Consider the following 26,409-nt stretch of genomic DNA (forward strand, 5'->3'; position numbering starts at 1 on the left):
ATAGCAGGAAGAAGAACGATGCTTCCCTTATCTTATGGTTCCCCCTTCCTGCTTGACCTGCCCTCTAGGACCCCACCTATGCCTAGCCTTTAAACGGATGCAGGCTGAACTGACCATAGCTTCATGCCTGCAAGGATGGCTGGCTGGATGGCTGGATAGACAGACAGACAGATAAATGTAGATTAGATAGATTAGATAGATAAGATGGATAGATGATAGATAGATATAGATAGATAGGGATAGAGATACAGATTAGACAGAGAGCAGGTGGGCCCCTGCCCTGTCTTTCTCCACTGCAAGGAAACTAGGAAAGTTCCTAGCATAGGGCTCAGCCCCTGGCAGGTACTCTTGCAGAAGCCAGGACTGTGGCTCCAGAGCACAGCTAGGTCCCTTTGATGCTCGTAGGCTGCAGGCAGGAGGACATGTTTCTGGGATCCACATTGTGGATCAGCCTGCTCCATGCTTTTCCTGTCCCATGGCTTCCCTGTTCAGTAGTGCAGGGACTCAGCAGAATCCTCATCCCTGCAGCTGCGTACTGGCCCAAGAAAAGGAGTCCATATACTATTCAGTCTTGGCACACAGGCCTCAAACGACTCAGATGAGGGTCCTGCTTTTGGGGAGGTCCCCTGGTTATGTTGAGGCTGAGATTTAGAATAATAATAGTGACACCATATGGTAAGTCATGTACAGGTGCATGGGATCCTGTGGGAAGGTTATGTATAAATGCAGGAGGGACAAAGTGGTAGTGACAGTTGTGACTGACGACTAAGGGACTTGCTAGCTAGGCAGAGGAGCAGCAAGAGGACAGCAGCATTTAGGTGGGAAGAATAGTAGTAAAGTCGACTTGAGGTGGGGTGCTGAGAGATGAAACTGGGTAATTAGGTTGCGGCCATGCCAGGGAGTTTGGAGCTGATGAGGAGTCACTGGAGAGTTTTAACCCATTCATGCCAGAGGTTACAAAGTTTTTTGTGTGAAAAATCAGACCTTGGCAATGACCTTGAGCAGTAGGCTATAAGTAACTCCCAAAAGCTTAGCGTTCCAATAATGGAATACTAGGCATAAATGGGTTAAGCTAACTTGCACTTTGAGCAGTTCCCTGCTGATCCTTTAGGAAGAAAAATCGGGAGGAGAAGAAATTAAGGGCGTGAGCAGAGGTGACAGATGACAGAATAAGGAATGGAGAACGGAGTCAGTGAAATTTAGTGGGAGTGACGACACACCAGGAAGATAAATTTAGCTGTCAGGGTATAGATTTGAAGTAGTCTGGGACTTGCAGGTTGGAGATCCTGGCAATCTTCAGCTGCTCAGTTGTTGGTTTGGCATCTCTAGTGCAGCGTTTCTGGGCCTCGTTGTTGATGATTTGGCTGATTGGTACTTTTGTGCTGTAGGGGGTCTGTCCTGTGTAATCCCAGCAGCATCCCTGGCCTCTATCCACTGGATGCTAGTGCATTACCCCACGCCAACTGGCACAACCGAAAATATCTTCGAGTATTGCCGAATATTCAGGCCAAATCACCCTTGATTGAGAACCACTGCTCGAGCAAGCTGAAGGTAGGAGCCGCCATTCAAGAAGCAGGAGAGAAGACATGGAGAATGCAGCATGGATGGCCAGAGAAGAGCAAGAGCTACCTTGGGGTGGGGATGAGGGCAGGACTGGAAAAGCTTCATTGGATTTGGGAGCTGGAAGGTTGTTAGGGCAGTGGCCACTACAGTTGAGGTGGGAGGGCAGGAGGCAGAGACAAGCAAGTATAGATTTTAAGAAGCCTGGCTGTGAGGGAAGTGGGAAAACAAGGCCAGTGGTCAGAGGGGACTGTGGCAGGAAGAGCAGTTGTGCTGGGCCACTCAGATTGTGGTTCCAACCTTGGGCACCTGTTGTCTCCTGCTCACGAGGTCAGCGAGCAGGCAGTCCAGGCTGAGTGGACCTTCTTTGGCAGGTCCTACCGCAAACCAAGCTGATTTCCAGGGCCTTGATAATTCTCAGTGGGGAGGCAGCGGCTCAGACCAAATGGCAGGAGCTATCAGCCCCAAAGTGTCTGCACCTCTTCTGAATTCCAAGTCCCAGGGGCAGGGGCTGAGTAGTGAGGTGGGTGAAGAAAAGAGCCACCGGCTACCCGAATAAGCCCAGAATATAACTCCCATGTCTGAGCTGACCCATCAGTTGTGAAAACCAGAGCCTGTGCAGAGGGGAGAGCAACGGGTGACATGGGCCCCTTGTGGCCTTGGAGAGTCACTTCACTGCTCAGAGACGTGCCTGATTCTGACATTGGGATTTAAATCCTCTTCTAAGATTCATTTGGGGGGTGATGAAAGAACAGGAGCACTGGAGCAGGCAGATATGAGGACTGTAGCCGCCCAGAATGGGCACTGAGGCACTCCCAGAACAACAACGGACATGAGTGCTGAGTTCTCTGCCCTCCCCATTTGATTGATTGATAGGTGAAGAGAGATGGGCTCAGAGACGGCTGGGATGTTGACTCGTACTTCTGTCAGTAACCAGCAGGGTGGCTGCTTAAAGATGACCATGTGGAAGCAGGTAGGTATAAACTGTCACAGCACTGTACTGCAAGCAACACACACACAAACTCAGGGTTCAAGACCAGGCCATACCCTTGGATGCACATCTCACTTAACCTTCCTGAGTGAGTTCTGATCTGTGCAGTGGGTCCAGTGCCTGGCTCGTCAGGGCTGCTGGGTTCTCCTGTGACGCCCTTGGCTCTTTTCCTGTATTCTTCTCCCTCCAGTCGTCAGAACACCCCTGAGTTCAGTGATGTTATTCCCAAATTTGAAAGTGAAGGTGAATAGTCTGCCTGTGACCACACCATTGGGGAGTTGAGTCTTTCCTACCACATACCACCACCTTCACCTTCTTTTCCGGGGCCCAAGAGCAAGAAAGACAATGTTCCCTCCCTTCCTCTCTCCCAGTGCCACCTCAACCTGTCTCCTGTGCAGCTGAGGCCTGTGGCAATTGTGAACAAGAAAGCCTAGCTGTCTCTTAATCTCAGAAAGGCCAACCTGGGAATGAGGATGGGAACAGCAGAGAGCTGGCCCAGCCGGCAATTCTTTCAGTCAATTCTTGCGTCGTCGTAGATCCAGCCTGATGACGTATAGGGAGAAGGCGGGGCCCTGAGTTATAAAGTGAGGCAAAAACAGCCTGCACCGTTGCCCACACAACTTTCCACTTACTTACCTGGAGGCAGCAGCAGCAGCCCCTGGCCCGATTCCCCACCAGGACACTTCCCTGGGCTGCTGGACCTTCTTCATCCTCGTCCCTCCAAGTGGGCTGGGACTACATCGTGGTCTTGAGCTCTCAGTTACTAGGGCAGCTCAACTGCAGAAGCCTTGCAGAGGACCAGGCAGCAGGAAGAAGGGCCTGAGCGAAGCTCGACACCATTGGGCAGGGTCCTTTAACCCTGAGCCTCGGTTTCCGATCTGTATTGTCTGTCCGGGTATTACTGACCCCGGGAACAGGTGTGACGATTAAGAGGTCAGCACTCACTCACTCAACATGACATCACTTACCACTCACTCTGCCAGGCTGCCAGGTTCATGTTTCATGTTGAGGAAACTTCACACCACACAGAGGCAGGGTTTTAAGGACCATACAGGATCATGAATTAGGCCCTGGCCTCACCCAAATCACTGTCCATTATCAGGAGCCATCTACCCCCCTTCAAATGTCCTCGGCCCCTCCATCCCTTTGCATGAAGGGAAGAACCTGTAACATGTACTGAACTAGAGCCTTAAGGGCCAGGAAAAGGGAGCCTGCACTTGAACCTTTCACCAAAGCTGTATCCTTCATTTTATCAGTGGGTCCTAAACAGAACAGTCCATTACTGTGTGTGACAGAAGCATTTGTTTTTATTTATCCAAATGGGGAAAATGCAACATGTCAGGGCATTACAGACAAACTGCAGCAGCCAGACAAGAGGGTCAGTCTACGGCAGAGTCCAACATACTGAGCGCGAAGGAGCCACAGTGTGGGTGCTGCCTGGAGGACTTGTGGCAGCAGGGTCCCTTTGGATGAAGGCCAGGCATCTCTGGGCGAGGCACTGATGACCGTCCACATGTGCAGGCTGCTGCTTCAGTCACGCTGAAGGTTTAAAGTTCAGAGTCCTACATGTAATAATTGCCTCAGAGGGGAAGGGCAGTCCATGGTGGTCGCGGTTTCCAGTGTTTTTAAACATAATACACAAAGTTATTGCCAAGGACTTTGCACTGCAAATTATACTATTTACACTTGCGTATTCAGAAAAACACAGTAAATAGATACATGATAGATACTTTAAATAGATTTCTAAAAACTAACTTGGTCTTCAGCAGACCCAAGTGAGCTATAGCCAGGAGTCCAATGCCATGTGTGTAACCGTGCGGTAGGGAAAGGTTTCTATCCACGACTACGCTCAGCCTCCTCCTGCCTCCCCCACCCTTGGGGCTGACGAAGGGCTAAGGCTGAGCAGGCCTACCTTAGTCCTTAGTGTGAGGGCTTCAGGTCTAGACTGGCTGCACCTCCCACCTTCCCAGACAGAGTTCTGCTTGGAGCTGGTGAGAAGCAAGTCCTACAGGCTCCACTCTTGCAGGACCACTACACGGCAGGTAAACCAGGACACAAAGGCATGGGGCTGTAGGGCTAATGGTATGATGAACCTGGCCCTAGGCCAGCCCCTTCCCCAGCACCCCCTGCCAAAGCACCCTTGGGAACAGGCCCATCAGCCTCACTGTTCCTGGAAGTACGACTGCCCTAATTTATGGTTACCTCAGGAAACCTTTTGAAGAAGTGGCTGGGACCAACCAACCACTTAGACCAAAGGCTCAGCACAACAGGCCAGACAGCTGGGTCCAGGATGAAAGGCCTGAGTCCAAGGATGCCTTGGGGAAAACAGGATAAACACTGCTAGGGGCTAAAAAGTATATGGTTTCTGCCCAAGGAAGGACAACAGCAGGGAGTTCCCACGTGGACCAGCTTTCATTTTGCCTCCATAAGCCCTGGTATGCTGGAAAGGACATCCACCTGGAGGCTGGAGACAGCTCCTCAGAGAGCCAGAGCTGCCCTTGATTCCTGGGAGAGGAAGAGAGCGAGGCCCTCTGGTCGGATGCCTACAATTTGGCTCCCCGGTAACGTTTCTAAAAATGAGCCCTCCTCCCTCGGAAAGGTAGTAAGTAGTAGCGAAGCGTCTCCCACAGCCATGGTAGGTCCCATCCCTGAGAAGCTGCCACATGAAGTGAGCTAAGGGAAAAGCAGTGCTCAGTACACCCATCTAAGAAAGGGGGTGCGGAGTGAACGGAACCTGATTGTGCAAGGCCGGCCTGACCATGGACAGTGATCGGGGGTAGGTAGAGGGATGCGTCTAATGGCAGCGCCTCTGGCCTGCTGTCAGGATAGAAGAGGTATTTTTTTTGCAACCAGGGCTTGCCTGGCTACTTCTAAATCATACCTCATGCACCAGCTGCCATCACTACCTTGGGGGTCAGGGCTGCAGCCTGAGGGAGCCAGTGAAGTGATACTTGCACACAAGGAGGCTTGGTAAGTGACATGAAAGTGCCTCGGAAATGCGTGTGTCTGAATCGAGTGTCTTGCCACTGACCCACCACACCAAAATCCCTAAAGGTGGAGAGCACAAGATACCCAGAACAGAGGAAAGAGGCTGGAAACCTGAAACACGACTTGTAAATTACAGGTGGCGAAGGAACTTCTCACCACCTCCCTAGCTATCTAAAACTCCTACTCCCATTCTTGATCCATTTCCACAAACCATGAAAAGAAACAGAGTCTGACTCGCAAAAGCGGCAGAAATATTTAGGTTAGAGTCAAGAAACTTTCTGACCATCTTGGTTCCCTAAGCAGGAAAACGGGACAGATGGCAAAGCACCTGTGCCTGTAGGCAGGGGCAGAGTTGGCCTGAGCAAGGCTCTTGTCTGTAAGGAACTCCACTGCTTGACAGACAAGAGCCTTCCTAAGAAGCTGGAGCCACAGCACGTGACTTGCTGCCACATGAAAGGCCACACCTGGCACTGCAGCCAGGGACAGGCTGCATTCTCTTTACCCAATGTCCATCTGTGCCGGCTCCAGTTTGTCAGTTTCCCTTCCATAAACCCAGAAACTTCTCTAGAAAATGCAACAAGTGTCCCTTCTTAGAGCTGAGAAGTTCCACACCTACCGAGAAGTTCCACACTTATGGTAAGAGCCTGAGAGCCACTCCATGTCCATAAGAGAGAAGACCAGGCAGCAAAATCCGAGAGGCACTTCTCTACCAGAGGGAGCCTGACAAGTCTAAAGACAGCAGCCACCCAGGGGCAACTCTTCCTTCTGTATCCCTCACCGGTTATCAGAGATTAGCAAAACACAACTTCACTGAGAGGAAGCAGCACCCAGTTCCTGAAGTTTGCAGTGGCTTCCTGCCTCTCCAGGGCCTGCCAGGCTGCTCAGAGCACAGCACACCTCCCTCCTGCCTTTCCCCACACCTGGCCCGACTGCGCTGGGGCAGCAACATAGCCCTCACCTCCTGACTCAGTCCAGGAAGGCCAGAAACAAGGCTGGGCCCTGTGAAAGGGGGTCACAGTGCAGCGCTGCCAGCCTGTGGCTGGTCCCGCCTCATCAGCATCCTGGGACAGCCCTGTGTGGAGCTGGCCACCACCTTCCAGCTCAGGCAGAGGGGCAAGTGCCTTCTCTTCTCCGAGCTGCATGTGATCCTCACCTACCCCACGGGGCTGTGGGGGCTTCCATGCATCAGCACCTGTGGAGGCGCTTGTATTAGGCCATCTTTCTCCAGCCCTACCCGCCCCTTCACAGCGGACACTGTGATCCTATCAACGCACAGCAACCATAGCTACTCCCAGCTTCTGTTCATGTCAAACGCAGCAGCTCACGTCCCTGGCACCTCTCCGATGCTCTGAATGGCAGCTCCCTTCAACGTGCCTAGAAACCCCTCTGAGAGGAAAGACCGTGCTCAGCAGAAAGCACTACCAACAGCCGTGGGTTTTTCATCACCCCAGCTACATTGAGCATTCCTCAATGCAGCCACCATGTCTGATTCACCTCAGTCCCCTACGCCTGACGTCAGGCCTGGCCCAGAGCAGTCTACCCCCAGGGGTAGTCGCTTCCACCTCCCTTAGTAGCTGGCAGCCTCTGGGGACGAGAGGCCAGCATCTTTGCTTCTCTGAGGCCTGCTGAACACGGGCCTAGGGCACGTACAAAGGAAGCAATCTGCTCCATAGAGCGGTCCCGCCGTGTGACTTGATTCTGAAGCAAGGGGCAGTCCGTCCCCGCCGCTTTACCTTCATATTCTGAGGCCCCAAGCCGAACTTAGATTGGAGACAGAACGTTTCATTTATCCTGCCCTTGTACGTGAATCTTTAGGATAGCAGGAAAGAAAAAGCCTGAAGAAGGAAGATTCTGTCGAGCTCTGTCGTGTCAAAATAAAGGTGGGGCGCTCACTGACTATAAGCCAGCGGTCAGAAAACCTGTCCAACTCTCTGGGCCTCTCTTCCCCACTCTAATACCAAAAGTACCTGGACCAAAAAGTCCAGACTAAACTGAAAGGCGTAACTTATAACCACATACATAGCCAGTGACATTTCTAATAAGCATTTGTGATCACATTACCCTCCTGAGCACAACTGTCCAATGGCTCCCTACTGCCCACAGAATCCAGTCCACACTCCTGAGCCTGGCCCTCCTGGTCCTTTACGAGCAGACCCCATGCGCCTGTGTGACTATGCAGGCCTCCTCATTGTTCCACACAATCTCATCCGTCATCTGGTCCTGTTTCCCTTCCTGGAGAACTGCAGCCTCCTCCTCGTCTAAACCCGACTCCAGAGCTGCCTGCCTTCAGGGCTTTCCTGATTCACCCTCAGCCCTTCTCTCTGAGACTCTGCCACCTGGGACTTCCCTGAGGCCTGTTCTGTATGATGCTCTTTAGCCACCTGCTCTCCTCTTTCACTGTCCCACGTGTCACTGAAAACCTACATTCCATATGGGCAGAAACTACATCGTCCTGTGCATTGAGCCAGCGCTCACACGGAGGAGATGCTCAGGAAGCCTTTGTGGGGAGGTGGATGGTCCAGGCAGCAGATGGGAAGGAAGTTTCCAGTCACGATTAAGCCAAAGGGTAAGTCATCTCTATAGTCTAAGGGGTTGGTGAAATACAGCCAACTTTGGCAGAATACTCCCTACTTTGCAGGGGTTGGCAAACTACAGCCCTGTGTATTTGTAAGTGAAGCTTTATTGGAACACAGCCATGCTGTCTATTTACGCACTGTCTCTGGCGGCTTTTGTGCTACAGTGGAAGAGCTGAGCAGTTGTGGCAAAGACCACATGGTCCATAAAGCCTGAAATGCTCACTATCTGGCCCTTTACAGAAAGGATTTGTGGACACAGGGCTAAGGCGGTGCTTCCCATTTATTTTCACATTTCACCTCTTTAGAGGTGAGATTTGCGTAGCCTGTTGATTAACAGTGAAGGCTGCTTGCAGCTAAGAGACACCTGGCCCTGGAGCTCTGGCCACCCAAAGGCTGACTGGATCCGTGTCCACAGCTGCCACCTGAGCCCCAGTCCCCAGCAGAGCTGTAGGAAACAGGTGCAGAAACCCATGCTGGCCTTCAGCTCTCCCTGTCCATTTCGAAGCAAAAGTGGCAGCACTGGGACAGACACAAAACTGACACCCAAAACTAACCCTCCGGTCACCTCACAAGTTCACGGTCCTTTCCGTCCTTCAAGAACTTGGGAAAGAATGTCCACACCTTCCCACGGGCTACAGACTGTGTTCCACAGATGCTGAATCCAACAAGCTCCAACCCTTGCTTAGGTTAAAAATGAACAAAAATGGATTAACTTTTTGCCAAGCTAAAGGCCTCAGCATGAACAACCACCCGGTACCTGTGACTCCTGGCTGGAGAGCCCAGCCCGGCGGAAACTCGGAAAGGGTGAAGACGCTGATAGGTCACAAGCCCCTCCCCACCCACTGCCAATGGAGATGCCGGAGTGCTCCAGCACAATGGAGTGTGGCCACCAAGGCCCCATTTCCTAGCCCAGTGGAGATGGCCCTCGCTCCATTCTACCTCCTCCGTACCCTGTCAGTATCTTCCTCCATTCCTCGGCCTTCCCCCATCCTGGTCAGAGACGCCATTTTTCCCTCTATTTCCCACTGAGCAGTGGTCCAGGAGAAGTATTCCAGCAGGTCCCCCGCCCCCGGGGGGGGTGCTGTTGTTCCTTGGCCCAAGGTTGGGGGCCATCATCTTCCCATCCCTACCCAGTCCAGCAGAGGAGCCTGGCCTGTGAGGAGATGCCATTCCTGCCTCTCCATCCCTCTGCTGCTGCGCTCCATCAGCCTCCCTCACGCCTCACCCGGCCGACGGCAAGAGCCTCTTGCTCATCAGCCCTCCCTCCTGACTCTGGTCCTTGGCTATCCAACTGTCCCAATAGACCCTCTGGAACTCACTATCGTGGACAATGGTCATCACTGAAGGACACGCCACCCAGGGCCTTTCAAGAAGTGATTGCAGCCTGTGTGTCCCACCTGCCACTTCACTCTGCTAATCATCTCAGGTCCCACGGGAAGGCCCTTCACGATCCCCAAGTAGGCACACACACTCTGTGCATGCCAGGCCGGCCTCTGACTCCCCTCCTGGGGATCCCGTCTGGCTCAGTGGGAAGCCTATAGCTCTTGGTAAATTACTCAGTAAGCACTTCTCTCCTGAGGCCTGGCTCCTCTCCTGCCCTCGGCGGGAGACCTGGGAATGGGCCTGCCAGCCCCCAGCCCAGGGCTGGCAAGGAGAATCCCTAGCAGGGAGGGAGAGACCCACTGAAGCCTTTCTCCCTGCACAGAGGAGGACTCTCATTCTGTTCAAATCCTCTGTGCCTCTTTCATCCCCTCCCTGTACTCTCCATCTGGGTCCATGGTTTCACTTTCTACTCAGTTGTCTAAGCTGCAAATTCTGACATTTTCTCCAACTGCTCCTTCTCCCCCAACACAGAGCCTGGTAAGAAGCAGTAGGTGACACTGAATGTTTTTTCTCAATAAATCTACGTGCCCAAGAAGGGAGACATGGTCTTGGCAGCATCACCAGTCACATCAGAGTTCGTCCAAACTGACATTCCACAGCATTTCCTCTTTGCCATCCACACAACCGGCTTCTTGCTCGAACATGCCGGTTACAGGGAGCTCATGTCGCACCTCAGCTGCTCTCTCAAGGCTGAGTCTGTCGTCGCGGGAGGTGTATTTTAGCTCAAATTGCCCCACTGGCTTCCCATAATTGTCTTTTACCCTTTGGAACCACATACAACAAATAAATATAATCCCTTAAAAATACCTGGCAGGAGTGCCCACGTTCTCTCCAGGTCTCCTCTTCACCAGCCTTAAACTTCTGGTCCTTCCATCTCATTTCAAGGTGCTTTCAGCTTTCCTGAGTTCCCCCAGGTGCCAATTTCCACAGGGTTTTTACCTCCCAGATGATGGCTACCATATTCCTTTAACGTAGCCGCTGCAGGAGTGAGGGATTTTTAGAAAGCTGAGACTTCCGAGAAGTCTCATGACGGAAGAAGCCAAGGGGATCCCAACACCAGCCTGGCTCTGGAAAGTGTGTCACTGTGACGGTGATCCCACGGCTACAGCGCATGTTTGAAGGCCGAGCCAGGAACGGAGGATGTGGCCAAAAACCACAGTGTGGATGAGGCTGAACATAAAACACTTACTTCCAACAGCACATCCCCTGTCCTCCTTCCCACCCCTGAGGAGCTCTCCAAGTAGCAATTACTGAATTTGCACTTTATTATAGGGTTCAGTTACAGTATAAAATGATGATCTGCAGAAATTAACCCCAACTGTGTAGCTGGCAAAAAAAAAAAAAAAAAAAAAACACAACAGGATGCCTGGCCCAGGGCTGACCAGTTGGTCACCTTGCCCAGTGGCACACTAACAAAGGAACCAGAAAAAGAATGAGCCCAGAAAGTCTGGATTTTAGGAGGCTGAGGAAGGATCAGGGAGATGTGGGCTGGTTTTTGCTTGGTTTCAAGGTGCATAGGGGATAGCCCAGAAGCCTACAGGAAAGGTGAGCAGAACACATCACAGAGAGAGAAGCCACTGCTGCCAAGTGGGCTTGGAAGACAGAACAGACATTGGTCCACACTAGCGACGCAAACCACCTGCACACAGCATAGCCTCAGACTGGGTGAGCACCGCCACTCACCGCACTATAATTTGGGGCAAGTCACCTTATCTAAGCATCTATTTCCTCATCTGTAAAAGGAGAAAATTTCTAATTCCAGTTGTGGTGAAATTCAAAACTAATTCCTCAGAAAGGGCTGCTGTTACCTCTAAAAACAGTCTTAAGAAATGTTATTTCTTCTGGTGGTTAAAAACTCATTAGGGGCCACAGTGCTTTGCCACAAATAAGCAGCGTGGTTTGGAGAAATCTCTGGGCTCTGCTCTCCCTGTCTGCAGGGTGGGAACAACGATCTATGCACTGCTGCTTCTCCAAGGGCCACCAGTACAGCAAGCCATGAAATGACAAACAGGAAAGGGCTTCAGAGAAGACTGTGTTCTACGAATGCCAGGCGCTCATTCTCCCTGACACCGTCATGCTCTAGAACACGACAGCCTGGGATTCAAAGGTTCCTTTTTCCTGCCCTCCTCCAGGATTACAGCAGGGTGCACTGAAACACTGCCAAGTGCCAAGAAAGAGGATGACTTGGGGTGGATGAGGAATACCTTGCCCTGAAAAGGATCCCGCAGCCATCCCCGCACCCACCCATGCCTGAGCAGAGACCCAGCTGTCATTCATTAGCCCAGGAGCTGGTAAAGTGGTTACAGCAGCAGAAGAATCCGACACGCTCAGCAGGGTGGTTCATAGGCAGCAATTTAGAGACCACAAAGCCATCCAAGCAGGGCTTACCATACACGGGTCCACTTGGAGGGAAGACAGCAAACTCCAGGCTGGCAGTCTGCCCTGAGGCCTACTCTGAGGGAAACTCCTGGCAATGACCACTGACCTCTGCAGTCTGCCACCACCCATCTCTACTGAGTACTTGTCCAGGGACACCCCCTTGCACTTATACCTCAGACATGGGCTGCTGCCCCTCTGTGCTCCTCTTCCTTATACCCAATGAGCCAAAGCCTCACCAGCCTGCCTTCAGAGTCTGGCTTAAATTGTTGAAGACATCCTCATGACCTATCTCAGGCCAGGCAGAGCACATGCACTCGGAAGATATAAGCTAAGTGAAAACACATACCTCAGATTTCACTGAAATTCAGAGAAAAACAAGCTTTAGATAAAAATGCTTCCTCTGTTGATACAGTTGCAATGCAGCCGTTCAGCCTGTCCTTCCAGCATGTTAAATCGTTCTTCACAACCAATTTAAATGAAAAGAGCCCTATTTTAGGCCAGGTTATCTGATCTGGAGTCACCTCAAGTCAGAGGGCCTAGCTACCAGCAGAGCCCATCCTGTCAGCCCCAGCCTTTTAATCCATAGCAGGATGGAATAGAAAAAGGCTTTAGAACAGAGCTCGGTTCCATTAATGGTTCTAGCACTTAACTTGGAGCATCAGTTTCTTTTGTAAACTAAGGATACTACTACTTCCAGGAAGGTAGCTGGAGAATTCAGAAGAATGTCCAAGTGCCTGGCACACAAGATACAAATGGTGGCATCTCTCCTTCCCCTTCCCTTCCTACTCCTTCAATCTACTGCTGCCCCAAATGACCTGAACTGAGGACTACTGTTCACCTCATTACTTGGGGCATTTAGCAGACACCTGAATGCAGAGACCTTCTGTCCAGTGCTGAAACTGCCTGGGCAAACGGTGGCTATCTTCACCCTGCCCACCAGCAGGATGGCACCGTTCATTTGCAGAAATGGCACAGTTCTACCAAGAGAGACCAAGACCCTCCTCAGAAGGAGTAAGTAATTAGAATGTTAGCAACTGATCGGTCAAGGCGAAAAAAGAAGTCCTCCCTCAATGCTGGCTGAACGAGGCAAAGACTCCACCAAACAGCCTCCCCTGGGGGGAATGTACTAACTTTTGCCAGGACATTAGCTAAACACGTATTTCTTAGATTTAAGAAAAACCTCCTGACTACAAGGCAAATCTTATTTGCCTCCTTAAAGGTAACACTCAGTCCTTGTCTACACACAGTTTTTATAAACTTGGAGCATCTGAGGGCTCCAATCTATGTTCCCCGCTTAGCTCACCTCTTACCAACAGCCAAGGATGCATGTGACCACCTTTCTGCAGAGGCTCCTGAAGTCTTTGTAGACACACAGAGGAATGGAAGATAAGACGTGCACCCTCCATTTAATCCAAAAGCATCAATTTCATCATGTACCCATTTTCCTCTTATTAAAAAGCAACTTCCCAACTGTGTCCAGACAGTAAATGGATAGACAAAAAGAAAGATGAATAGATGGGCAGATATGCTTTCTCTAAGACTAATAGGCAGAAGGGAGGCCTCATATGGTGACGAGTGCAGATTTTTCCCCCCGAAAGTATCAAAGCAAACTAGAAGAGACAAGCTATAGGAGTGCTTTTCAGAGAAGCATCCTTGTGGACAGCCTTTTAAGCACACCAATCAGTTTCCTCCTTTCCTTTCTGTGATTTAAAGGAACTTGCTTTCTACCTACTAAACACTAGTAAACCCTGAAGGTTAGATTCCAGAGGCAGTTGTAACCAAACACCTTTTTAAAAAATTATTAATTCACTGGTTGGACACTTGGACTCAGCAGGTAGATATTCTAAGATCAGCCCTTATGAAGTTCTAAGCACCCTTAAATCCCCCCCGCCACCAAAAAAAAAAAAACAAGTATTTACAAACCCTTGGCAGCAGACTGGCTGGTAATTTAACTACTGTTAACAGACACACGAGCAACTTCCTTAAGCTTGGATCTGCAGCAACGCCACCACTCTAGCTCTCACCAGGTCTTTGGGGTGTGTTTCTTGTCTAACCCCTAGATACCAGGAGTCCTCTCCCAAAGCCTGGCAGCAGCCAAAGCCTATCAGCACCAAGGAACCGACACAGCTCCACCCTGAGCAGGCCATGCACCTGCCTCTCCAACACCTGTTGGCAGAGCCTTGCCCTCCTCACGTTCATCCTCACCTCGGCCAACCTTGGTAAGAACACTCAACATTCACTGAGTACGTACTCTGCACCAGGTACTGTTCAAAACATATTATGTGTATTAACTCATCTAATTCCTGAGCCCCATGGGAATGTGCTGGAAGGAGAGAAATTCTTTGGCCCAGATTCCCGCATGGTTTCTAGTCTCTATTTCTAGCTGTGCTGTAAAGCTTACATAACCTAATTTGCATTATGGTACTATTTTTAAAAACCTCCAAAGATCGCTGCTTCAAAGCATCAATGGAATCTGTTAGTTCCTACCTAAAATGATAATGTGGGAAAGGATATCTATTCTTACAACCAACTCAACTGGAATTCTTGACTTAAAACAGTCTTTTGGGAAGAGGCTATTAAGAAAGGAAGGGACTGATTCTTATATAAGTACTAGCTCTGTGCTCTGTAAATAAGGGCTAGAGAGAAACACATCAATATTGAAACCCACCTCAGCAGTAGTTTCTTGGCTCTGCTGTTGTTATCCATTTACCACCTGTCTCCTTTCCAAGACTCCTAATAACACTGAGGAACCTGTGGTCACTGCACAGCATGGCGTCAGACTGTATAGGGTATGAGTTTGAATACACAGAACCTTTCTCATTCTGGATGATTCAGAGATAGCCCCACCCTCTCTCAGGAGGCACTGGCATAAGATGAATGGGAATTAGGGGAAGACCATTCACAGAGCAGGTTGTTTTCAGCTTTAACTGCTCTTAATGACCCTGGTGTATAGGGCTCTGGATTGCTTGAAATCTAATTGCTGGGGTGGGGCAGGGAAGGCGGGGGGATCTCCTTAGTTCTTTCCTCTAACTCACTACTGAAGATTTCCCTCCAGTTATTAATGAAATCTAGGAAACAGGGAAATTATGGTGAATGACTGATTATAAGGGTGAAACTTTCTCATTTGTCATTAAAAAAAATGTGCTCAGTGTTTAAATTAACCACTTTGTCCTTTGTTCTACTATAAAAACTACTTGGAAAGGACTGTAGTATTTGTTATGAATTCATTTCATTACATTCACTTATTGGACAGAGGTCCATGAACATAAACCAGAGTAGGTTTCAGGCTCTCAAAACTGCCAGGGAAATATTTTAAATGAGTGAATTTCCAAGTGACGCCTATTTTGGTGATGTCAGAGGGCCTACATTATTAAACAGTTTATAATTAAACTAATAACTGAGCTGATATTCTTTTTGCCACAGTTAACAAAGTATCTGGTTCCCAAAGTAGGATATTTGTAATAGGCCCAATTCCAACAACAAGGAGACTGTCAGAATTAAAATGCTTCCACTGGGCACAGCCTCTGTTCACTTGTACCCAGAAGAGGACCTGGCACCTAATAGGCACTAGGCTGTTTCAGCAGGACTGGATCGCACTCAGTACTAGTCAGCTATACCTCGTACAACCTTTTATAGAGGCCAAAGCCACATTAAATGTACATACAGATTCTGCATGGAAAAAAACAAGAGTTGTTCCAGCAACTTTAAAGTGAGTAATCAAAAGAAACTGCTACTTAGAAACAAATATGAAACATGAAATTCATTTTAATCTACATATATCAAATACAGCCTTAGCACAGAACATCTTACACAATTAAATGCATTTATGGGACACACCTAAATGAAGCAAATCTTTATTAAAATATCTGCCTAACCCTCACATCTTTACATGAACTCCATGATGGTTGAATAAGGTGGGAAATCAATAATCTAGCTACCTAACCTGGAAAAGACAGATGGATTGCTTTAAGTCTATTTGGTCTCTGCAGACTCTGATATTCACCACCCCGAGTCTTGCTAAAGTTGGTTCTGCAAATAATTAACTTAGCTCAGTCAATTATATATTTTTCCATAGTTACCATAATATTTTGTTTTGTTTTTTTTTTTTCATTTTCTATTGCTTTTTTTTTTTATGGCTTCTTGCTGTTGTTGTATTATGGCATACAACACAGATCAGAGACTTTCATTTCTCGGAGAAGTTTCTCTCCTTGAGAAATTGGCACTTTGATCCCCAGCTTGTGTAACAGCTTACACATACGGATCCTACCAGCACTGTTCCCAACCTTGCTGCCTAGGAAATTCCACTGCTTTGGCCAAAAGAGTGCCCTGTCATTAAAATCTTCTTAGATGAACTGTTCCTATCACTGAATTCTTACATTTAAACAGGTATGTGTGTGTAATTTACATACATGTTATATCCTAAGTTTCTACACACACACACACTTAGTGTAAGTGAAATGTCTGTCTTGAATAAAAAGCAGTTACAAGGGTATTAAAACAAATGTTGAAAAATAACTATTTTACATTTAGACCATACAATTTTTAAAGGTAATGCGATGACATATGACCTAAGAGATCAAATACATCATATATGATTGTCATATATGCATGTTGTCTTAATTGACTATTTTTCTCTTTAATCAGAAAATAAAAGAGCTTACCTTTGTATACTGAGATCACAGCTTACAGTCACTATATCTCAGCCTATTTTATACAAGTGATATGGCTACGAAGGTCCGAGGAGAACGAGAATAAAGTGAGATAAACGTGCTGAAAACTGCTTAAAAGTATTAACCTGAAATACACAGAGGGTCCAACACCAGTTTTAAAAATACATTAACGAGGTATTCTCAGCTCTTCAATTAATAATGGTGGCTGATTCATGATTTTCAAACATTCACCCAAAATTTAAAAAAAAAAAAAAAAAAGCAAAGGCCAATACCAGCAAAATCTCTCAGTGGTTGGTTCCCCAGGCTAACAATTTGAGAGAGACTACAAACCACTTCAGAACTATGTAAACTCAACTCCTTACTTCACCACCCATGCACTTCATCTAGTCGGCATGAGGTATGTTGGAAATCTACTGGACCAATTACCTTGCACAAGAGATGGGGTACTCCTGCAGCCTGAAGAAACACGAGCTGCAAGCCACATCCCTGGCTAGGGGCCAGTCCCCATGCAGAGGATATGGCTTCAAGGAGGACCCCTATCTCTGAGAAATTATAGTAACGCTAACTGACGCAGTCAGGAATGTAACTATTTATGTGCTAAAAAGTGTAAAAACTGTCAGAACATAGCACAGCTCACACGCTAATGGTAAGCTCTACACTGATCTGTAAACTCCCTGACGAGAAACTATGCTAAAAAGGGGTTAAGTACAGATATTGCTAGGTTTCCAAAGGAAAAGTTTTAAAACAGACACCGTGGCTTTGAACAAAGTATTGCTCTTCTTTAAAATGATCAGTCATTGCTTTCAAAAAGAGGGTGTCAGAGTGGTGTGTCTGAAAGCTGGATAGCCTCAGGGTGTCACATTGCTCTTAAGACCAAGACATAGAAATTGCCATTTCAAGCCAGACAACCTGATGGTTCTAGAAGTCAGAGAAGAAATCTTGAGGGCCCAAGTGAATAATAAATGGTGCGACGCTCAGAGGCTGGCAATAGGGGCTGTCAATGAAAAAACCACCTACAGTGGAGAAAAGAGCAGAGAAGCAAAACTTTATGTTAATTTCAGGCAATTTGGTGAAGCCAAGAGCTTCATTTATATTTCTCTGCTCTTTCGGCTGTAAGTGGAATTTTCATTACAAAATGGAAGGGTGGGAAGGGCAACAGGTGGGGGGACACTTAATTCATTACAGAATTTAAACAGTTGAACTTGCATGGTTACCACTTCTAACAAAGGACTGACAGCTCGATTATTTTAAGTAAAGCAGAGAAATGTAAAAGTTTGCAGCAACTGGGCAGGTTTACAACATGGTTAGTAACTTCCAACAAACAACAAAATTAAAAAAAAAAAAAAAAGACTTGGTAGAAACCATTTGAAATGACTGCCATCATGTTGGAAAACAGCACAGCTCCCTTTTCACCATTACAGAGGGCGTGAGTTATGAAGCAGAGCAGCTACTTCAAAAGAATTTTCTAATGAGAAATCTCTAGAGAGATTCCAACGTGGAATCCAAATTTGATGACCAATTTCAAATAACAATACAGCCGCAGCTGCCAATTAATAGTATTCCAAAGACAATGAGGACTACTGTAAAGATTTAATTAATAAAAACTGGACACTATCAGCCATGCTTTTTCTTCTCAGTGATGGCTCTGTTTCATCCATAGGTCAGCAAAACGCATCAATGAAACATGAAAACTCCCAGCTGAAATGGGCCCTCTTGTTTATGTCTAGCCACTAATGCACAGGATGAGAATGATAAGTTACAGCTATTTCCAGCAAGTGACGAGGTTTTATTAAAGTATCACCCACCACTAATAAAGACAAAAGACCGAGGAGAAGAAACAAACTAATTATTGTGTAATACATATCTGAGAAGTGACACTAACATTTGTTGTACATTGCCCATTTCACCTTTATTTAGTGGTCCCAAAGAAATTTGGTACAGAAATTTGCCATATTTTGTGAAGCCCATTCTCATGGATGGGCCTTGTCAAGTTCCCAAAAGCAGAATTGACTAGGGAAAATGAAAGCTAATTCATACTAAAAACAGACATTTTTAAGACATGGTGCCTTTTATTGACAGGGGACCACACTGCTGCTCCTTCATGGGGGTGAGTACCTTAATGAAACCATTGACCTTCTAGTAACATCATTGGCTTTCCAAACAAGGTGAGAATGCAAGTGGAGGACTTAGGTCTGCACCCTTTACAGAACAGCACAATGTTACCCACTGATCCATTTCCACCAGCATCATCAGGTGTCTTAAAAAGAAATGCTGACCCATGGCTGAAACCTGTCACTTTTCACAGCAGCACTCAACAAGAACTGGGACAATCGAAGAGCAAGTTTTTATGGGGACCCTGTTGCTGCTTTAGATTCTGATGTAATTGAAGAGGAAAGGAGACCCTTCAATGAATCCCAGCAAAATCGCTAATCTTCTATCTGCACGAAAAAAGCCAGGGAGTGAACACAATATCTTACAGAGTGAAGAAGGCCACAAGAACAAGAGAGGGTGATTGATTGATTAATTTATTATTTTTAAAAACTTGGAAATTCATAAACTAGGATAATCACATTCTCCTTCCCCATCTCTGGGTAGTGCCATCATTTTAATAAGCAATGCTCGAATAACAGAATGGAACCTTTATCATGGGGATGCCCTTGTACAGCAGGAGTACAAAGGGCTTACAAAGTGACTAGACTGGCTCAAACTAACAATCACCTTTGCTTTGTTTTAGCAGTTTGCTTACAAGTGAATGGGCTTCTAGGGCTAAGTTATTAGTTTTCGATTCCTTGTAATTTGATACCAAAACATATCAAAAATAATAAGCTAAAACAATATTCAAACCCATATTTTATTGGTTTTATTACACACTTCAATATGTACAAAGTTAAAGTTAAATGAAAAGTCTCTATTGTATTAAAAAAAATAACTACAGCCCAAATTAAAGTGCCCTGGGGCGAATACATATCAATCAATTAAGAATCAGTGACTGCATCAGGAACCAGGCAGTACTCTGTGTTACAACAAAGCAGTTTATTTGTGATCAGTGTTTGAGACTCTATACATCCTTCACAAATTTAATTTTACATAATCTGATACGTCTCTTAAAACTTAAACTTTGAACTGCTAGACTTTCATTTCCCTAGAACAGAAGGGCTGGTATAAGTTATTTTCCAGAAATGAGGTACCGTTTTCACAGAACTGGTTTCTTTTTTTTTTTTTTTTTTTTTCAAGTTTTAGAGAACTAAATTTGCATTTGTTAAAATCAAAAAGTAGGAAAGATGTTCTTTACAAATAATTTTGATCAAGTATGTGTTCAAAGAAAGCAGGATAAAAAGGCTTTTTCTCTAACATTCTGTATTGTACTGTATTGTTGTTCAATAGGAATTAGCTTCTGTCATTTGCTAAAAGAATGAGTAGTGGGGAACAGGATATGTTGGAAATTTCATAACGGGTAACAGAACCATTCTCTTGGGTAAACCTACAGAGAAAAGAAACGGAGAGGACTCCAAATAAGTTTTAATATTCCAATAAAAATTTCAGGTAAAAAAATATCTGACAGTAATTATCATTAACCTTTTCCAGATCAGTCAGTCAACATGTATACCATTTCGCAAGAGGCCCATAAATCGCTCACAGATCTATTTTGAAATTGCTCTTAATATTTTGATAAATAATATTTTCCACTCTCAAAATCAGGATGGCTACATCTAGGAAGCAATTTCATTGAGTGGGCTACCATGAATTCTGAAAATCAAAAGCAATGCTATTGAATCATGTTCTAAATTGACTGTAGAAATCCATATGGGTTCTCAATGTGGCATATCACATATTCCAGGAGAAACGGCTTGTCAAGGTTCAAAGCATAGCTTTCCATGCAGACCTCAGCTCCAGCTGGAGCCATGGCCAGGCGTTTACTTAACTTCTTAATGGCTATGGCCAATATTGGCATGGCAAATCTGGAAAGATTAATTACTTTCTGAATTTGTAATTAATACGTTCTTGTGGCCTCACAAACTTCTGCATACTCAAGCATGATTTGAAATCTGCTCCTATTCCTATTCTAATATTTAACCTATGGAGAAATCACAAAGCAGCAACAGCAGGTATTCAAGAGCACCAGATGATCAGAGGGAAATTACCCCACATGCAACAGCTTTACAAAGGCCAAAAGACATATTTACCTTACAGCCAAAATAAAGCATTGTTTTAGTAGGTTTGCATCACAGTAACATTTAAAAACCAAATCTTTTATGTGAAAAATGGGGGCATCAAATTTCACCAGCTTTGGAAGTCAGTTATATGGCACATGGAAGAGAGGAGCTTTCTGATGTAGGGGCTCAGAGGGCACAAGGTGAAAGTATAATGTTAAAGGAGGAAAGGGAGGAACAAGAGAGAAAAAAAGACCGAGGAAAAACATGAATGTAACTTAGAATCTAGATATAAAAGTATTTTCAAAGGAAAAATCAAGCTCTAGCAAACCTTTACTGAAGAATCTGAAACTTACTGTATGTCTAAAAGAAAGACACAGATTTAAATATCTGCCCCAAGCGGCAGATGCTTTGGCACTTATACAAGACATAGTACAGTGAGTCTAGTGAGCCAAAATGTATTTGGATAAACGGACCAGACCTAAGTCACAGAGAGGATGAGGTGGTCAGGAGACCCAGAAGCCAGCTGAATAGTTAAAAGCAAATGGCCAAACCCAAACCCAAAGGAACTAGAGAGTTTGAATTTAGAAGGAAATCTGGGTAAGCTTATTATTGCATTAGTTTCCAATTCCTAGTTACCCATATGGCTCAGTTCAAAATATGGGGAAGCCTTAACCACACCTGAGTGTGCCAGAGGATATAAAGGATATAGCTCCAGGCTCTGCACTTTGCCTAAAAGAAAATTTGCTCCGAAAGTTTGACCCTTGTAGCTTCACATCTTTCTAGGATATAAACTATTTTAATGGGCAAAGTGGTCAAATTATTTTCTACTTATGTCCACAGTTACGAAATCAGATGAAGGTTCAGTTTAGCAGTGTTTCAGGAACACAATTTTCATCCAGACAAAAATGGCAAAGCAGATGCGTGAAGAGAAAAAGCACAATGCGAAGGTCTGAGGCTCATGTAGAGGACTAATGCCAAAACTGGCAATACAGGAAGGGCCTTTCCCTGCTGTGTGGATGCACAGCCAGCCTGGGGCATGCTGACACACACACTCTTGCACACACACTCTCTCATGCTCTCGTCTCTCAATGACAACACCCTGCAGATGGCTGATTCTGTAACATGTAGCTCCTGAGTAGAAAAAAATGTCTAAGAGCATATCACTGACTCCAAACCTATTGCCTCCATTGCCACATAAACCTCATTCAAAAGTTATCCAAAGGGCCACTGGGGTTCATTTATGCATTTGCTTTTATTTTTTATTTTAGAGGGGAGAAGAGAAACACCTATGATATTCTAGCATGTACTACAGACTTCCTGCAGTGAGCACTTAAGTAAGACTGCTGGTGAAACCGACTATCACTTCCTCTCTAGGGCCAATGATACCCATTTACTTCAACCCCAAAGCAAAGTTATGGAAAAGAATGAAGACTACAAATTTGAAGTGAGCAGTTCCTATTCTTGACAAGTTACCCACAACTCACACGGTTCCAAACCAGAAACTTAAGTGTGGCTTTATAACTGGTAGGCAGCCAAGCTAGCAACTGGGTATGGCCCTTCAGTAGCCTTTGAATGGAGTATCAGTTGGCTGTAAGAAGAACTACTTAAAATATTTAATTTCAATATGGTCAGAAACAGGCAATTAGAACAAGCAGTCCTTCAATCAGGCAAAGCGGAGAGAAGAGCAACTCCAACCAAACCAAGAACCACAAGGTTGTGGCATTTTCAAAGGGAATTTAAGTTGGGTCACTAGAATGAATAAATCTGAGATCCTCCAATTAATTTACAAAAACCCTAGATAGAAACTGTGCTTTGGATTGCTGTGACAGTCGCTAAGAGGAGATATCAGTAAGATGGTGTACATACCATAGGCAGGGGCAGCTGTGCTGTAACCATATGGTGTTCCATAGCCTAGTGCAAAGAAGAAGAAGGCAGATCAGTCCAAGACCCAGGGCAATCATCACTGGCCCAATTCACAAGCACCACCTGCTCAGCACCCTGGGCCCCGGAGGACTTCTTCCAGGTGTTGGATGAATGAGAACCACTGCCAGAATGGTCCCAGTCTAGCCACTCTCTGTGTGCCTGCTTAAGATGTGGGAGCTCCTCACCATGGCCTACAAGGCTCTCCAAGATGTGCCAGCCTATCCTACATCTCTTTCTCACTGCACTCACTGACCCCACACTCTATTTTAACTATCAGTTCCTTGTCTGGGTTCCCCACTAGAGTAGCAGAGACCTGGTCAAACTTATCCGTCATTGCATCATCTGAACCTAGCAGAATGTATGATATAGATAGTAGCCACTCACTAATTTGTTGAACAAAAGAATACTTAAAACCACTCAAACTACCAATTTCTCAAAGTTGGCAAAGAGAACTTTCCAAGTATCTTCAGAAAGTAGTGAGAGAGCAGGCAGAGGTCTCAATGGCCATTAAAATGGGCATATGAGTCAGGTCGTGAGCCCAAGGGCAAGGTCTATGACTTGCTGATATTTCAATTTCTGGCCCAATACAGGGTCTCTCTGTAAATGCTGGTGAATTTGACATCAGCCTCTGGTACCTATGAAAAAGGCTCACATTATTAAGTAAAAGCAAGTAAAAAGAAGTTTTTATACCATATTAGTAGGGATTACAAATATTATCTATATTAACAGAAGCTGCAATCTTTACTCTTTTAGTAAAACAGCTTAGATATAGGTAATATGTAAATAAAAATTACTTGGGGCCGGGTGTGGTGGCTCATGCCTGTAATCCCAGCAATTCTGGAGGCTATGGCAGGAGGACTGCTTGAGCCCAGGAGTTAGAGACCAGCCTGGGCAATACAGTGAGACTCCATCTCTACAGAAAAACAAAAAATTAGCTGGGCATGGTGGTGCATGCCTGTAGTACCAGCTCCTCAGGAGGCTGAGGTGGGAGGATCACTTGAGCCCAGGAGATCGAGGCTGCAGTGAGCCATGACCACACCACTGCACTCCAGGCTGGGTAACAGAGAGAGATCATGTCTCAATAATAATAATAACAACAACAACTTATTATTCATTTATAAATGAAAAAAATTTCTAAAGTAGAACAAGGGCACAAAATCACCATGGCACTTTTACACAGTACCCAAAACAAATGGAGCTTTTTCACATTACCACTCCTTTTTTTGTAACCATTTCTGCTATTCAGAATGATTTCATTCCCTCCTTCTCTGGATGACCAAGTGCAACTCACCCTTGAGACCAGGATCAATTATCACCTCCCCTGCAAAGTCTCCCAGGCTTGCTGTTCTCTCTTTTGCCCAACCCATGTTACACTTGCATCATATTGCATTGTGTTTACTCAATTATCTGGTCCTACCCCAGGCAGTCACTGGGGCAGAGGCTAGGTCTTCTTTGAATGCCCAGTTCTAAATCTCCTGTTTGAGACAACGCATTCAAATGTATGCTGAAGAAGTAAACTGCTTTTAGGGACCAACTGAAACAGTTCTGAGGGATGAAAAATTTTTACTTTTTAGTCTATAGTTAAGTCATATAACTCAGTCTGAGTGCTCACTAAATCATATTCAAGAGGACACATGTAGCTGAAATAAGCAGTAGGAAGAGGAGACAGATCAGAGGCCAAAAAGAAATTAATGTTTAAAAAAGGTTGGCTATCAAATTTATTCCAGAAAACAGAAGCTGTTTGGCTAAGGCTGCAGTTCTAAGGATTATACCAAAACCTCCTTAAGAAGAAATGAGACCATAAGTACTAACTAGGTCATTAATCAGGCCACTGGAGTCCTGATTCTAACTTCACCTTTTACTAGCAAGGTATCTGTGAATGGCACCTGTTATTTAACCTCTCTGAGCTTCAGTGTTCTATGTACAGTAACTGAGTTGCCAGGGGAATTTAATTAAATAATACATGTAAATATACTGACAACAGTCCCTGCTGCACAGAATATACTCTGCAAATGGTATATAACCTATTCAATATCTAAAGGGACCTAATCTGAATCTTCTCTCAGCCATAAAATAACTTCATTTTTAAAAGCTTCGGGAGACAGGCCTTTCAGGGAGGTCAATGCAATGACACGACAGGAGTCACCATAGAGTAAAGCCTGGCAACGAGCGGCCATAAACGGTTCCTTTCATGATTACTGCCACTGGACCATAGCCATTTACCACTCCAGCAGGTGGTAAAGGGTCCGCGGCAACAAGAGACGTGACCAGATTAAGCCCCAATAGAACACATCATCAAAGACAAGAAAGATGGTTCATCTCTATAACCCACCTATTATTATGAATGAAAGCTTCGCCCTTTCAATAATACACTGAATAAGGCTAAAATTATTAAATATCAGTAGAAATAGTGAGACACACAGAAGACTGTCTTAATTTTATACACATAAACTATATCACACCATAAGAAATTCATAACTTTTTCCTTTTCCCTCAATGCTCCAGCTAAAAACCTTAGGAGCTGAGATATCCCTGAAACATCACTCTTCTTTCTATATATTCAATACATCAATTTTGCTTCCTTTATATTCCTCCCATCTGTTCTCTTCTTGTCTCTCCCTATCTTCTTCCCTGCCTCCAGTAGCAATACTATCAATGTCTCTTGCCTGGGTTAGTAGTCTTCAGTAGCCTTTTTTTAACTGAGGCATAATAGATGTACATAGTTCCGGGGTTCATGTGATAATTTAATATATCCATGTAATTTATAAAGATCAAATCAGTGAACTTAGGAAACCCATCATCTTAAATATTTGTCTTTATGCTAGAACCATTTGAATTCTTCTCTTCTAGCCAGTTTGAAATGTACATTACTGTAAACTATATGCCTTCTAACTGATCTTGTCACTGCTCACACCTATCCCTACATCCAGTTCTTCACACTATAGAAAGACTAACCTTCACAAATAAAGTCTGATCTTGTCACTGTTCTCCTTAGAACCCATCAAGACTTAACACTGCACTTAGGGTTCTAAGACCAAAATCCAAACAACGGCCTCCAGGCCTGGAACTGAGTCGTCCAGCTTTAATTCACATCATTCCCCAGTCTCTCCACTTCTGCCACTCAGTGCTCACCACATTCCACACATTCTGGACTTCTGCTTCTTCAATTGAGCCAAATTCCCCAACAACAGCAACACAGGGTCTCTACACATGCTGTTCCTTCTGTGTGCGACACTCTCCCATCCCAGTCTTCTTTGAGTTAACTCCTATTCATTCTTCAAAGCTCAATTCAAATGTCCCTTCTTCTGGGAAGCCTCCAGGGACCCACCAAACTAGACCAGGTTCCTCTGTTACATGCTCTCACAGCAGCATGTCCTTCTTTTTCATCGTACTCATCTCAGTTTCTCGTTGTTATTACTTAATTAATCTACGTCTCACCCTTCAGACTATAAGCTGCATGAGAACAAAATCCATGTCTGCTGTGTGCCAAAGCAGGCACATTCCTTGAGCAATTTACCTACTAGGATTAGCTTCTAGAAGAATCATTCCAAAGCCACATCATAAAATTTCCCAAATGGCCTGGTCTTATTCTTTGAGGAAGGCACAAAGTGAACCCTTAGGGATGTTACCTAAAAAACAATGACTGGATAAGACCCAATCTTCATCACAATTTCATCTTGATCAATATCTACAAGTGGTTTACTTGTCCAGTTAAAAGTACTATACTTTCAATATTGTGAAGAACTTGATTTTTAACAAGACAGCTGGATAATCTACTGTTAAAA

At 45.5% G+C, this 26,409-nt stretch overlaps 1 protein-coding gene, 1 long non-coding RNA gene and 1 pseudogene across 9 annotated transcripts in view; 1 reads left to right on the top strand and 2 right to left on the bottom strand.

The window, feature by feature from the left end:
• The first annotated feature begins 263 nt into the window (after positions 1-263).
• Positions 264-16,805, top strand: LOC115836380. The gene is made up of 2 exons (XR_004031421.1): positions 264-2,533; positions 13,938-16,805. It is a non-coding gene; the product is annotated as an uncharacterized LOC115836380 (long non-coding RNA).
• Positions 3,835-5,312, bottom strand: LOC115836379 (annotated as a pseudogene). Its single transcript, XR_004031420.1, has one exon. The product of XR_004031420.1 is annotated as an uncharacterized LOC115836379 (transcript).
• Positions 3,839-26,409, bottom strand: part of STRBP (spermatid perinuclear RNA binding protein) — a 160,143-nt gene continuing 137,572 nt past the window's right edge. For 3 of the 7 annotated variants that reach the window (XM_030817783.1, XM_030817785.1, XM_030817784.1), the window contains exons 17-18: positions 22,568-22,612; positions 3,839-17,560 (exon numbers count right to left, since the gene is read on the bottom strand). In XM_030817783.1, the coding sequence (XP_030673643.1) occupies positions 17,466-17,560; positions 22,568-22,612 (140 nt within the window). In that variant the 3' untranslated portion in view covers positions 3,839-17,465. Of the gene's footprint in view, positions 17,561-19,054; positions 20,029-22,567; positions 22,613-26,409 lie in introns of those variants that run through there. The other 4 variants (XR_004031419.1, XR_004031418.1, XM_030817787.1 and 1 more) reach the window with 4 other exon arrangements.

The sequence above is a fragment of the Nomascus leucogenys genome, chromosome 8 (assembly GCF_006542625.1).
Source record: "Nomascus leucogenys isolate Asia chromosome 8, Asia_NLE_v1, whole genome shotgun sequence".
Taxonomy (NCBI): Eukaryota; Metazoa; Chordata; class Mammalia; order Primates; family Hylobatidae; genus Nomascus; species Nomascus leucogenys.